Source organism: Carcharodon carcharias, chromosome 6 (assembly GCF_017639515.1).
Source record: "Carcharodon carcharias isolate sCarCar2 chromosome 6, sCarCar2.pri, whole genome shotgun sequence".
In the NCBI taxonomy this organism is placed as follows: domain Eukaryota; kingdom Metazoa; phylum Chordata; class Chondrichthyes; order Lamniformes; family Lamnidae; genus Carcharodon; species Carcharodon carcharias.
Window position 1 is genome coordinate 45935450 of NC_054472.1, and position 14042 is coordinate 45949491.

Genomic DNA, 14042 nt, shown 5'->3' on the forward strand with positions numbered 1-14042 from the left:
GAGGCCTGCTTGGAGCCTGCCCTTTCTTTCGTCTCACCTGCACACCCCTTAACCAATGACTTCCACCCCACAATAAGCATCCCGCCATAAATCACCTGTGTCCTGCGCCCTCACTGACTCTGGCATCTGGTGGTTGCATTGCCGGCAGCAACCACTGTTACCCCGGTGACGTGATGGCAATGATGAGCTGCTGGCCTCTGATTGGCCAGCAGTTCTTGGGCAGGAAGGATTTCTGCCTCTGGGGTTCTTGATCCTGGGGAAGTCCCACCATTGGCACCTAAGTGTCTGACTGGCACTTAATATGGTGGACCTATCCCAAAAGAGGTGACGCAGGGCTCTTGCTGGCTCTCCAGCTGGATGGCAAGACCCCCATTGCCTGGATTAAATTCTACCCAATGTGTCTTCATGTTGCTTCTGGTTCTTTTGCTACTCACCTTAAATCTCTGTTGAAGCTCATCCAGCCCTTTTTTGCTCTAAGCAGCAGAACAATCCTAACTTCTGGAGTCTCTTCACATAATGGAAGCCCCTCATCTCGAACACCATTCTAATAAAACTCTTCTGCACTCTCTTCAAAGCCTTAACAACCTTCTTAAAACTGGTGAACAGAGTTAAATGCAATACTCCAGTTGAGATTTACCAAGTATTTTATAAAGGCTTAGCATAATTTACTTGGTTTTGAATTTGATGCCTCTATCAATATAACCATTTCATTAGGGACACTTCTGCAATGTCTCACTCCTACTATTCGACAGCACTTCCTGTAGCTCTATTTCTGACCTGTGCTTCCTCTTAATGTGGCGCCAAGTTATGGGTTTGCCGTATCACTCTTGTGAAATGCTTCTCAAAGGTCTTTATTTGTGTTGAGCAATTGCAGTAAGGGTTTGCTTTAAAGTCTGTAACTAGCAGCTAAGGGACATTGAAGCATCTGGAGTCAGTTCCGAGTTAGTTTTCATATTATATATGCGGTTTGGATATCCTGCAAATATTTTTCATATTTCCACATATCTGTGGTTGAAATTATTTTGCGGTGGGGACCTGGCTCCTTTTCTACTATTCCCTCAGCCCCAACAACACGAGTATATTCCCAACCTCTCCCCTCTTGCCCCACTATCACCAGATTGCTGCCAGTTATAACAGATATGACATTCTCAGTCCCCTGCAGGTCAAATGATTTTTTGTAAAGAGAAACTGTGCGCAAAAGTCAAATATTTATTAACGTTCCCTCCACATGGGGAGGGAGAGGGGCAAGACATCATCTTAATCATGATTTGCACAAGTGGTGACTTAACATGTCAAGTTTGGTGTCAAATCACTGCTGAGTGCAAACAAATGCAACAAAAGTACCTTCCCAAATACTTTTTCTACAATGTTCCTTTTAACCCAGTGACTCAACATAAACAGGTAACAGAATACTTGTTGAAAGTCATTAAGAGCACCTATATAGGAATGCAGTCTACATTTATTGCTTTAATTGCATGCAGCAGACCGTAAATTTATCGCCACTGTTGTAAAGTTTAAAACAACCATTGTTGATATTAGTGAGTGAATTCTTAACGCTTTTACAAAGCATAGTGCAGACTTAATTCACTAATAGACTTCACTAATTCACTAATATATTGCTTTTAATGTAGTAAAATATCCCAAGGAGCTTCATTGAGGTTCAATCAGGCAAAAAATTTACACAACCAAAGGAGACATTGGGGCAGCTGATCAAATACTTGGTCAAAAGGGTGGGTTTCAAGCAGTGTCTTAAAGGAGGAGAGAGGGATGATAAGGCAAGGCGTTTATGGAGAGAATTCGAGAGCCTAGGGCATATATGGTTGAAGTTGCAGCCACCAATGGTGGGGCAAAGGAACTGGAGGATGCACAAACCCAGAGTTGGATAAGTGCAGAGGGCTCAGAGGCTGGTAGGGGAGCAGCCAAGCCGTGGAGGGATTTATGAGGATGTTAATTTTAAAATTGAGGCATTGGTGACTGGGAGTCAATGTAGGTCAACACGCATATGGCTGACAGGAGAATGGGACTTGGTGCAAAATAGGATACACTGTATCTCCTGGACCCACACTGGAACAGGAAGTCAGTGCTGCTGACATCATCACTGTGCACCTGGAATAGGAAATCAACATCCACTCTGTCCATAGTGAAGTCATCATTGTGCATCAGCTGTCCATTAAACAATTGCTACCCAGTTGCGCATCCTGTTCACCATCCTCCTCACCACTTCACTTGTCAATGCCTTCAAGCTTTGGTTGCCACTCTGCTCCAATAATCAATATGAAATCCTTGCTTTTTAGACTCTGAACTAATAATAATTTCACCTGTGTTATTTTATTGCTTAAATGTATAAATTACGTGAACATCATTAATTAAAGAAAGACCCCACTTACAGACAATTCTGGGATTTATCAGCTCACTAAAGGAATACTTCAACCAAATGAGTCACTGAGATGAATGGCCCTACTGCTCTTTCACTGAGCTGCAGATATTACTGTACACTCTGCTTTTGCTAGTTCAATTCCATTGTTCTTTGATACAGGCTTCAACCTGCTAGCAGTGACCTCACAGGCACTGTGACAGCACGTGCAGTGAGTACGCCGCCTGCAGTTGCAGTGGCAGCAAACACTGCCAATAGGGCACGAGCAGCAAAGCCTTCAATGAGATCAATTCAATGGTGGGTGGAAGATAGGAGGTCGGCCAGGAATGTCTTGGACAGGCCAAATCCGGCAGTGACAAAAGCATGGCTGATAATTTCAGCAGCAGATAAACAAGACAGGGCAGAAATAGACAATAGATTATGGAAGTGGAAGTCGGCAGTCTTTATGGAGAGGATATGGGGTCAGAAGCTCAGCTCAGGGTCAAATAGGATGTTGAGATTGTGTATAGTCTGGTTCCTCCTGAGCATGATTCAAAACAATCCATTTGATAGAAGTCCACAATGTCAATAGGAATTCTGATATTAGGTGGAATCTATTTCATTCTGTTTTCCTTTTATCCATTAGTTTTTTGCTGATGATTGTCTTTTGCTGTTGGAAACCTGTGTCTGTTTTGCCAATTTAATATAATTTGCAACAAAATTATCCCATACATCCAGCGGGATTAGGTTTTCTAAATTGGAAAAAGCAAATCCTTCACACACAAAAAAATGTCCAGCAAAACATATTTGTAACAAAATGGGAAAAAGGATATATGGAACACATCATCATTTGACCCCTGAGATGACAACTTCTTTTTAAATTCCAATGCCTTCCAAACAAGAAAAGATTTAACAAATGCTTTTTTTCCTGAAGATTGTGGAGCTTAAATTCTCTGTACCTTTAACCTCAGAGAAAATTCCAGGACTCATCTGAATTGAACTTTGGATCAGCTCTTGCCAAAATTGGTGGGGTCGGGGGGTTGTCATCTCATGTAAATATCCCAGGCAAATGATTGTTATCAAAAGAGTATATCTCAGGCAGCCCCCAGGGTGCTGGGTTAAATGAATTAGGGGTTACTGCCCCATCCTTCTGCATAAAGAAAACACAAGTGTCCTTTTGCCCTCAATTATAAGTGAGCTGTTGTTCCCCCCAATTAGTTCTACTCTCTTTGGAGGACCAGATCACACCTCAGGTCTGGGACACAAGCTGGGCCCCACTTTTGTTGCTGGATCAGCTGGTTTGCTAGTCAAACTTGATATCAGCCCACTGGGTGTCCTATTAGGTCAGGGATGTGACAGCTTTAAACCTGGAGTCCTTGCACCTGGTCACCACCCATCCTGCATCAATAGCCTTGTAAAGGGTGGAAGGAGGCCCACTCCTTACAGCAATCCAGGGGACAGCTGTACAAGGCCAGGAACCACAGTGTCCAGTTTTTGGCCCGTACAAACAAATAAAGGTTTATGGCATAGAAGGAGGCCATTTGGTTCATTGTGCCCAAGCCAGCCAAAAAAGACCTATTTAGTCTAATCCCACCTTCCAGCTCTTGGTCCACAGCCCTAATGGTTACGTCAGCTCAAATGTATATGCAAGTATTTTTTAAAAGCAATGAAGGTTTCTGCCTCTACCACCTTTTCAGGCAGAGCGTTCAGATTCCTACCAGACTCTAGATGAAAATAGCAATCCTCAATTTCCCTCTAATCCTTCTACCAATTATACTACACCTATGCCTACTGGTTATTCATCTCTCTGCTACTGGAAATAGGTCCTTCCTATCCACTCTATCTAGGCCGCCCCCAATAATTATATACCACAATTAAAACTCCAGTCTCTTCTGTCCCAAAGATAAGAACACCAGCCTATTCAGTCTTTCTTCATTGTTAAAATAACCTATTCTGGGGTCATCCTAGCAAATTTCTTCTGTACACTCTCCAACGTCATCACATCCTTCCTGTATTGCAGTGACCAGAACTGTATACAATACTTCAGCTTTGGCGTAACTAGTGTTTTGTACAGTTTTACATAACCTCCCTGCCCTTGAGCCCTCGGCCTCAGCCAATAAAAAAAAAAATCCCATATGCCTTCTTGTCTACCTTATCTACCTGTTCTGTTACCTTCAGAGGCTATATACTGCAAGGTTTCTCTGTTCCTCCACACTTCTTAGAATCCTGCCATTTACTGTGTGCTCCTTTGCTTTACCTCTCAGTTCTCCAGATGGAACTTCATTTGCCACTTTTCTACCCATCTGACTGGTCCACTGATATCTTCCTGCATCTACAGCCTTCTTCCTCACTAACAACCACATGGCCAATTTTCATATCATCTCCAAACTTCTTAATCATGTTTCCTACATTTAGTCTAAATTATTGATTTATACCACGAAAAGCTAGGGACCCAGTACAGAGCCCTGCAGGACCCAAGTAGAAACAACTTTCTAGTCACAAAAACACCCATTAACCATATTTTGCTTACTATTATCCCCACTTCTGACCTTATGATGGAAGAAAGGTCATTGATGAAGCAGCTGAAGATGGCTGAGTCTAGGACACCACCCTGAGGAACTCCTGCAGCAGATGCCCTGGAACTGAGGTGATTGACCTCCAACAACCATAATTATTTTCCTTTGTACTAGGTATGACTCCAACAACAGAGAGTTTCCCCACTGATTCCCATTGACTCCAGTTTTGCTAGGGCTGCTTGATGCCACACTTGGTCAAATGCTTCATGTCAAGGGCAGTCACTCTCACCTCACCTCACTAACTCCTTAACTTGTTAACTCAAGGAATGTAGCTAGCTTAATTCTTGCACCGATCTATAAACAGTTAGGTAGGTACTTGTAGTACAGGACTTGAGTATTGCTGAAAAAAGACATGTCAATGGTTTTCATCTTAGATTTATCAGAACACTACGCATTAATACAAATATAAGGGGAAAACAACAATTTATATTGTATGAGAAGAGGGTGCTGATTGGTTGGCAAGTGGTAGAGGCGTTGCCATGGAAAATGCACCAGTGATGGTGACTGACAGTTAACTGCCAAGCATTGTTCTTTCTGTCTGCTAGATCTAGAGGCAACACCATCTATTTGGGCCCAGCCTACTCCAGATTACCCTGGAAGGGCAAGGTATCTCAAAAAATTTAAACAGCAGGTGAAACTAGCTCTTCCACGCTGCTACTATGCAATTGCAACACATGTGGTACTCGCCACTAACAGGATGCTGCTGTCAAGCCAAGAATGTGTTCTGCCTATCACACAGACGAGTAATGTGGTGTATGAATTTCAGTGCCAGTGTGATGCTAGGTCTGTAGGCCATTCTTCCCAAAGACTGGCGGATTGTATCAAACAGCATGTCCCCTCTGCTGTTCACAACAGGCAAGGTACAGACCATACCCAACCAGCCAGTGCTTGCAAAACTCAAAACACCGATGGGATTTTGCGATTGGACAACATTTGCTAAATAATCCTCAGTGAGCTAAGAATTACGCTGACAACCAATTTAAGATCATCAGCTGGGCTCAGTGTGGCGCTTTTGCATGTACAGGAAGCTACACATATTAGTACACAGGGTCCTGTTCATTGCAGACAGAAAGAACATGTACACACATTGCACCTGTTTCAGCTAAACAAAATAAACGGCAGCCATTTGCTGACTTATTCCTCAGGGCAATGTCTTGACCAATCAGGGTCAAACTGCCTGGTTTAAATTTCAAACAATGCTTGACAGTTAACTGTCAGTCACCATCAATGATGCATTCCTCTCTGGCAACGCCTCTACCAATCAGAGTCCACTTGCCAACTGATCAGCATTCTCTTCTCAGACAGTATAAATTGTTTTCTCCTTATTATTGGTATTCTTGTGTAGTTTTCTGATGAATGCAAGACAAAAAGCTTTGACATGTCTGTTTTTCAGCAATAGTCAAGTTACTTAGAGATTGAATTGGAAATATCATTTTAAAAAAAAATTACATGTCTGTTATAACCAATCCAAGAATGCATCAAAGAGAGGAGTCAGCTGGCCCCTCCTAACCTGGTCGTAACATCATCCAATATTTCATAATACTCTTCCTAAACTACAATGTCTGTTTCTTGAGCCTCCACACATAGGTTGTTTGTTTGGCCTCTAAATGAACTACTCATTCCTTAGTTATCCTCTTGCTCTTTTTCTGATTAGAAAATATATTTGTGCTTTTCTTAATTTGACTTGTCAATAGTCTTTCATGCCCTCTCTTTGCTTTCCTAATTTCACCCCTGCACTTTCTATACTCCTCTAGGCATTTTGTAGTATTCAGCCCTTGGCATATGACATAAGCTTCTCTTTTTTTGCTTTATCCTTCTCTGTACACTCTTGGGAGGGAGGTGGGAACAAGATTTGGGACTATCACCCTTTTTCTTTGTCAGAACCCATTTTTTCTAAACTTCCTTTAGCTCCTCCTTGATTGTCTCCCATTTCACTGACATTAATTTGCCTTCAAGTAGCTCTTTCCAATGCATTTTTGCCAAATCACATCTCAGCTTACTAAAATTGGCCTTTCCCCAGTTGGTCTGCCTTCATCCTTTTTCATATAACTACTCTAAATCAAATTGAATTATGATCTGCCACTAAAATGCTCTCCCACTAAAGTACTTCCATCTGCTCAGATTCATTCCCTTAGTTCAAGTTCAGAAATAAGTCCAGATTTCAGCCTTAGAAATGCCAATCATGCTCAGCCTCAGTGCCACTTCAATGCACTCATAAGGCAGAATTTTCAGTTCCTGTTGGCATTGGGTGTCATGGTGGGCGTGAGTGGACAATATGGAGGGAAGGCCAAAAATTGGTTTCACGACGACATGAAATCAGTTTGCGATTGTCTGCTCCGCCTGTCAATGGTGGGCTGCATTTCCCACCGTTGGATATCAGGAATATTATTTTAGTACATCTGCATATCATTATAAGCCCTGCTCAGCACAGTCAGCCACCCATGCTGGATCATCCGGGCACATCACACCAAGGTGTTTCACAACTGAACATAAGTGACATGCGCCTGGCAGGCTGCACTTTGCTCCAGACTTCAAGGTTTGTTTGTCTATCTTTTTTCGGGCAGCACTCATGGCCATTAGCGCCAGGCTTCGCAGGCAGCACCACATTTCCTTTAGGGGAGCACACGGGCTGGTCTCTACCTACCAGAGCAGTTGTACGGTGGGGGTGGCTTTTCAATGGCTGCAGAGTGAGGGCTGTAGTGGGGAAGGGGGGTATCTTAGGGTGTCTGTGAGGCCATGTTGATCTGTGCAAGTGGCCTCAAGATGGTGAGGGCTGAGGAAGCAGTCTCCAGAGGAGATGAGGCCAGATGGAGTTGTGAGGGTTTGTGTGAGAGAGTGAGTGGTGACATCCCTTGAGTTGGCAGTGAGTGAGGTGTAAAATGTCTGATGGTCTCGTGAGTGTGAGAGTTTAGAATGATGAGATGGTTATCTTACCCTGGTAGCACAGATGAGATCGTTCATCCGGTTTCTGTACTAGGCGGCCGAGCTCTTGTGTGCAGCATTGGCATTGACCACCTTTGCCACCACCTCCTAAGCTGGAATGGTGAGACTAATGGGCATTCTGCAGCCAGAGTGGGGGTAGGGGACATTGCGGCGGGCCTCCAAGGCATCCAGGAAGCATCCCAGGAATGTGTCACTGCACTTTTCTTGGGTTTTGGGGCCATGACTTCACTGCTGCTCTCTTGGGCTGCAAGCATTGAGAAATGTGTGTGCAGCTGCAGTTCAAATATGGTGCCCTGCATGAGGAAGTGGCGAGGTAACGGCATGGCGGGCAAATCTGTGGCCCCTCGGCAGTGAGATGGCGTGTTTCCTGTGGCTGCATAATTAATGCGGCGGGATTGGGACGACATGGCATGAGAAGCCACCATTGCGGCTAACAGGTAAAACGTCCTTTTTCCCACCTGCTACCACACTTACTGCAAATCTTGGATGATTCCATCCCTAGAGTTTTGTTTCTATTTATGTTTTGCTGAACTAAGTTTGACCCAAATAACACTGATAATGTGAAACAATACTCACTGTTGCATCTTCAGGAAGTCCGCCTGCCACCTCCACAATCCTCATGTCTGACATTACCATTCCTTTTGCCCTGGTAACAAATTGGATAACTGAGGCACTGTCCTGCAGAGCACAAAATGAAACGGTTAAAATTGCAAAATGATGACAGCCTGCTATCCTCACCGTAGGTGCACATTAGCACCAGACTATTTCGGATATTTTACCAGCCCAGGCAAGAGGCAAATTATGAGAGTCTGTTTCATAACATACTTTTTACAGGTGGATAAAGTCATTGGTCCAGCTGAAGTGTGTTGGTCTGTTATTAATTGGAAAGATGGGCCTGATTTTTTCAGTAGGCGTGCTGGGGGCAGGACCGACACGCAGGAGCGTAAAATGACCCGCGATGACATTGGATGTGCGTCGTGATGTCATCGCAGTGTTTCAGTCGGCTGTGCGCCTGCCAATATTTAAACGTCCTGTTAAGGCCATTAAGGAAGTGATTAATGTAATTGTTAACGTTGCCCTTTCAACCTCAATGTTGGGGGGGGGGGGGTGAAAAGGCCAGGCGGCCTTCACGTTTTTTTAGGAAACCTCATTCACGAGCGGGATGAAGTTTCCTAAATCTTTTATTAATTAAATAAACATTTTTTCCAAAATATAAAAACACGTCCCACATCTTTAAATAAATTTTTAATCCATTTATTTAATAATTTCAGTTGTGATTCAATCTCCCTCCATGCCTTAGGGAGATTGAAGCACTCGTTCACACACATGCATTTGTGGTGCATGTCTGAGGGGATGGTAGTGGGGGGATGGTTAAGGCATAATTGTTGGGGCAATTTCCACCACGCACAGCTCATGTTGTAATTAGATGAGGAGCACTCAATAATGCTGTTGAGTGTCAAAGTGGAGATGCATTGTGTTCCCCAGACCACTACAGTGCAGATGATTCAATTTTTAACACGTATGAAAGATAAAGCACAGTGTACATTAAAAGTCTTGGTTCCAAAAGGAGTTACTGATTTCCTATTCCACGTATGCGTGGAAAAATATTTAGCAAGTTTTGACTTGCTCTCACCTTTTTCAATATCTCAGTATTGAGCAACAAGTGTACATCGATGTTCCTGGTTTCTTCCTTCGCTATGGAGGTTAATTTACAGTCGATGATCGAACAGGGTCGTCCAGGCCTGTCACAATCCTAAAAGAATTAGCAAGCCAAAGAAAAACAAACTTCACATTATTCAATTAAATAATTGTTTTAACTAATTACCTGACGCATCATTGCCCAGAAACCTTGCTCACATGCTTGAAGAATTACAGCTAGAAAACTGAAAGAACTGCAGATCATGGACGCCAACTTTCACGTTTGATGCTCCCATCCATGCTATGGTTCATGCTGGGAGTAGAATCTGGCAACTTCACGGCTTAGATGAAACGAGATGCACATCTGCCTTATATTTTACACATAAGCACTTGGCTTGAACCTACTGAAAACTAAACAATTTAAGAAATCATATCCTTAATTTAAGTAATAGTGCAACGATAAAATGATATTATATTATATATACAAGATGCATAATTTTGTGATAAAATGGATAGTCAGGCTGAAAACCTACATTTCTTGGGATGTGCTCCATGAAAACACCAATTCCTACTGGGGGCACCAGCTCTTGAAATCACCTTTCCAATGTTATAAAAAACTCCCTATCATGGAGTTAAATCATTATAAATCACTGGTTAGATTGGTTAGGGTAATGTGTCCAATTCTGGCCACCACATTTTAGAATGAATGCGAAGGCCTTGGAGAAACTGCATTGAAGGTTTAATTACAGTGGTACCAGGGATGAGAGATTTCAGTTACCTGAAAAGCCTAGAGATTCTGGGGTTGTTCTCTTTGGAATAAAGATGATCAGGGGAGATTTGACAGAGATATTCAAAATTATGAGGGATTTTGAGAAAGTAAATGGGGAGAAATGGTCAATAATTTATACTTGCGTTTGAAGGCAGGACAGCAAAGTTTTCACTAAATTGGTCCCTGGGATGAGAGAGCGGTCCTATGATGAGATGCTGAATAAATTACGCCTAAACTTTCTGGAGTTTAGATGATCTCATTGAAAAATACAAGATTGTGAAGGGGCTTGACAGGCTAGACACTGAGAGGCTGTTTCCCCATTGCTGGGGAATCTAGAACATAGTGGCACAGTCATAGGGTAAGGGGACAGTCATTTTAGACTGAGATCAGGAGAAATTTCTGCACTCAAAGCGTCGAGAATCTTTCAAATTCTCGACCTCAGGATTGTGGATGTTCCATCATTGAATATATTTAAGGCTGTGATAGTCAGATTTTTGGTTCCTCAGCGAATCAAGAGGTATGGGGAGCGGGTGGGAGGATGGAGTTGAAGCTGAAAATCAGCCATGATCATACTGAATGGCAAAGCAGGATCATACCGCCTTATGGTCTCCTCCTGCTCCTATTTCCTAATTCTTACTCACTGGAGGATGTAGATTTAAGAGAGAAAGATGATAAGATACATTTTTATTCAGCAAATTGTCATAACCTGAAATGCATTGTCTGATAGGATGGTGGAAGCAGATGCAACAGTTAGGAAATGGAATCACTACTGAAGAAGCAAAACTTTTCAGGGCTATGGGAAGGAGCAGGTGACTAGATCTAATTGCTAGCTCATTCAGTGAGCTGCCACAGGCATAATAGGCTGAACGTAGTAGGTTGACATAGGCATAATAGGCACCTTCTGTGCTGCATGAGTCTATGCTATCAATGCACAAACTCTTCCCTCCAGGAATGCTTTTGCTGATATCCCTTTCTTCTTTGGAAGCAGTGAATTCAGCTTTATGTATTATACAGAATACCATGCATGACAGTGCATTAACACAGTAATATCTTAGACGCAAATGTTGATAACTACTTGCTTTCATGAGGTATCTGCCCTATAACAAGGATCACAAGGTACATAGGTAAGATGTGGTGAACTTTGTGAGTGCAGTAGATTCTGTTTACTTCTGATAATTCAGAGTCATATCTTATGGGAGAATGTAGCCTATAAACGTTAGCAATTGGCAATTTCCTGTGCAGTATTGTATTAGTATGAAGAATATGTTTCAGATTTGTTATTTTACTAAATGACAGGCTCTCCTTTTAGGAGTGAAGTTTTGATTTGTGGGATATTATGTTGTTTGTGCAGAGTGCACTGCTAAAGGGGCATCAAAGTTAACATGGTCACACCACAGTTTGCCAACAAATACCAAGAGACAGCACAAAGGTAGTTTGTGATTCAGTGGTCATTAGATGCTAGTTGCTAAGGTTACAGAGGCAATGCTCAGAGTCAGCGTGAAGTTTTTCTTTCCTCCCTCTCCTGTAGTTACTCATGCTGAAGTGCTGTTCTATGGCATTGTCAGCCTGTGCTACCTCATATAGATGGGAATTCTTCATATGTAAGACAAAATAATGAAGTGCCTGAATTGTCGGTCTCTGCTCCTAGTAGGCAATCTCACTGGACAGGAGTACAGATTGGTCAATCGAGACTCTGCTAACACTGTCAAATGAGACACAATCAGTATTTTCTCATGGATGTGGTTTGAATCTCTACCTCAGAAAAGTGTGATGAATTTATACCACAACTGTTAAGAAAATCAAAATAAAAGCAAAATACTGCAGATGCTGGAAATCTAAAATAAAAAAATGAAAATACCTGGAAAAACTCAGCAGGTCTTACAGCATCTGCAGAGAGGAATACAGTTGATGTTTCGAGTCCGTATGACCCTTCATCATCTGTTTTTCCTAGGTCTATGCCCCAGTGCACTAGACTGTTAGGTTAACTAGAAGTAAAATGGGGCATGTTCCTTCGCAGATGTGTGTTCCAAGCCACACAATGTTCAGGTATTTATCATGCTTTTGGAGATACAGTGCACTTGGGCACTGACTAAGGTAGATCTCCCTGCTGGTACATGAATTAAAATTTGAAAAATAAAGTTAACCTTACATTGTGGTTTTCTAAACCCCTCCTCCAATTTTAAATTTATTTTTCTCTATTCTCTCCCTTCCTCAAGTTCTTTCCTGCACTATCTTCTGTCTAAGAAGAAGAAGGCAACTTGCTTCCAGTTCCAATCAATTTCAAGACTAATCCAAGCATTTTTCCATTCATATTCTATAAAATAAAAAAGCTGAACAAGAGCAAATTCTGTTTAGTTCTGGGGCTCAATGTGACTGTAGGCTTCCAAGATTTACCCTTCAATCATTGCGTCATTTCTCAGGCTTCTTCTCTCATCCCATTTCTTCAAAGAAAGGACACTGATATACAAGCGATATCTGCCATTGGACCTTGGGCCTTTCTGTCCCTTAAACAACCCAAAGAATACCTGAAAAGTTGTATTATCTTTTTCTTCCAGTCTTCCCATGGATCTTTGAGCCTTGTGACCTAAAGGCCTTCAGCACCTGTTTTCTACATACAGGGCTCAAACAGGGAGCAGGCTGCCACTCGGGCTGCAACTGGACTTGCAACATTATCTGACGCATCAAATTCAGATATGGTCAGGCAGGGCAGGCATCATCCAAGGAGAAGAGGGAAAGGAAAATAAAGCTACTATTTCCTCTGGACAGCTCATATATCTTTTTTTAATTCATTGGATGTGGGCATTTAAGAGTCAACCACATTGCTGTAGGTCTGGAGTTACATGTAGGCCAGCCAATTTTCTTCCCTAAAGGACATCAGTGAGCCAGATGGGTTTTTACAACAATGGTTTCATGGTTATCGTTAGACTTTTAATTCCAGATTTTTTATTATTGAATTCAAATCCGCAGCAAGATTTGAACCCGGGTCCCCGCAGCATTACCCCAGGGCTCTAGATTACCAGCCCAGCGACAATACCACTACGCCATCACCTCCCCTCTTCCATCATAGTTTATGTCACATTGCACATGCCCTACTTTAAACCCCAACACCTCATGTCCAACTCTCAATGCATCCATTTGGATTATAATTCATGCAGAAACTCAAGTTCCATTTCCTTCCTAATTTATTTCTCATCTTGTGGTCCATCCTCCTTTAATGTCAGTTTAATTGACAAACTGAATCTTTTGCATTCCACTGCATTCCCTTATCCCATTTGAACATTAATAATAAACACTGAAAGGTCTAACTCACCAATACTTTCCTACCAGACTTGGTGAAGAAAGCAAAGATTGTGTGGAAAATGTTCTCTTTATCCTGAGGTATGAAGCAGGGTTCGAGATTCCTGTGATAGGTGCAGTTACCTCCCTCATGTTCAACCTTAACAAAGAACAAAAACAGGATCAGTGAGCAACAGACTACATTCAAGCACAAGTTGACTAACTGAAGAGTCATTAATTGGCTGAATGACACAGTGTGTTTCCACATGCACTCTGACAACACCCAGCTTTACCTCACCATCGCTTCCTTTGATGCATCCACTGTCTCTAATTTATTTGACTGCTCGTCCAACATCCAAAATTGGATAAGCAGAAATTTCCTCCAATTAAATATTGGGAATACCAAAACCATTGTTTGCGGTCTTCACCATTCCTTGGTTAGAGACCCCATCTGTCTGCCTAGCAATTATATGAGGCTGATCCAAAA

At 42.3% G+C, this 14042-nt stretch overlaps 1 protein-coding gene across 1 annotated transcript in view; it reads right to left on the reverse strand.

Moving 5' to 3' along the window:
• itga9 (integrin, alpha 9) overlaps positions 1 to 14042 on the reverse strand; it is a 570745-nt gene that overhangs the window by 47868 nt on the left and 508835 nt on the right. The window contains exons 24-26 of the mRNA XM_041190128.1: positions 13590 to 13715; positions 9506 to 9625; positions 8449 to 8550 (exon numbers count right to left, since the gene is read on the reverse strand). Of these exons, the coding sequence (XP_041046062.1) occupies positions 8449 to 8550; positions 9506 to 9625; positions 13590 to 13715 (348 nt within the window). The remainder of the gene's footprint in view (positions 1 to 8448; positions 8551 to 9505; positions 9626 to 13589; positions 13716 to 14042) is intronic.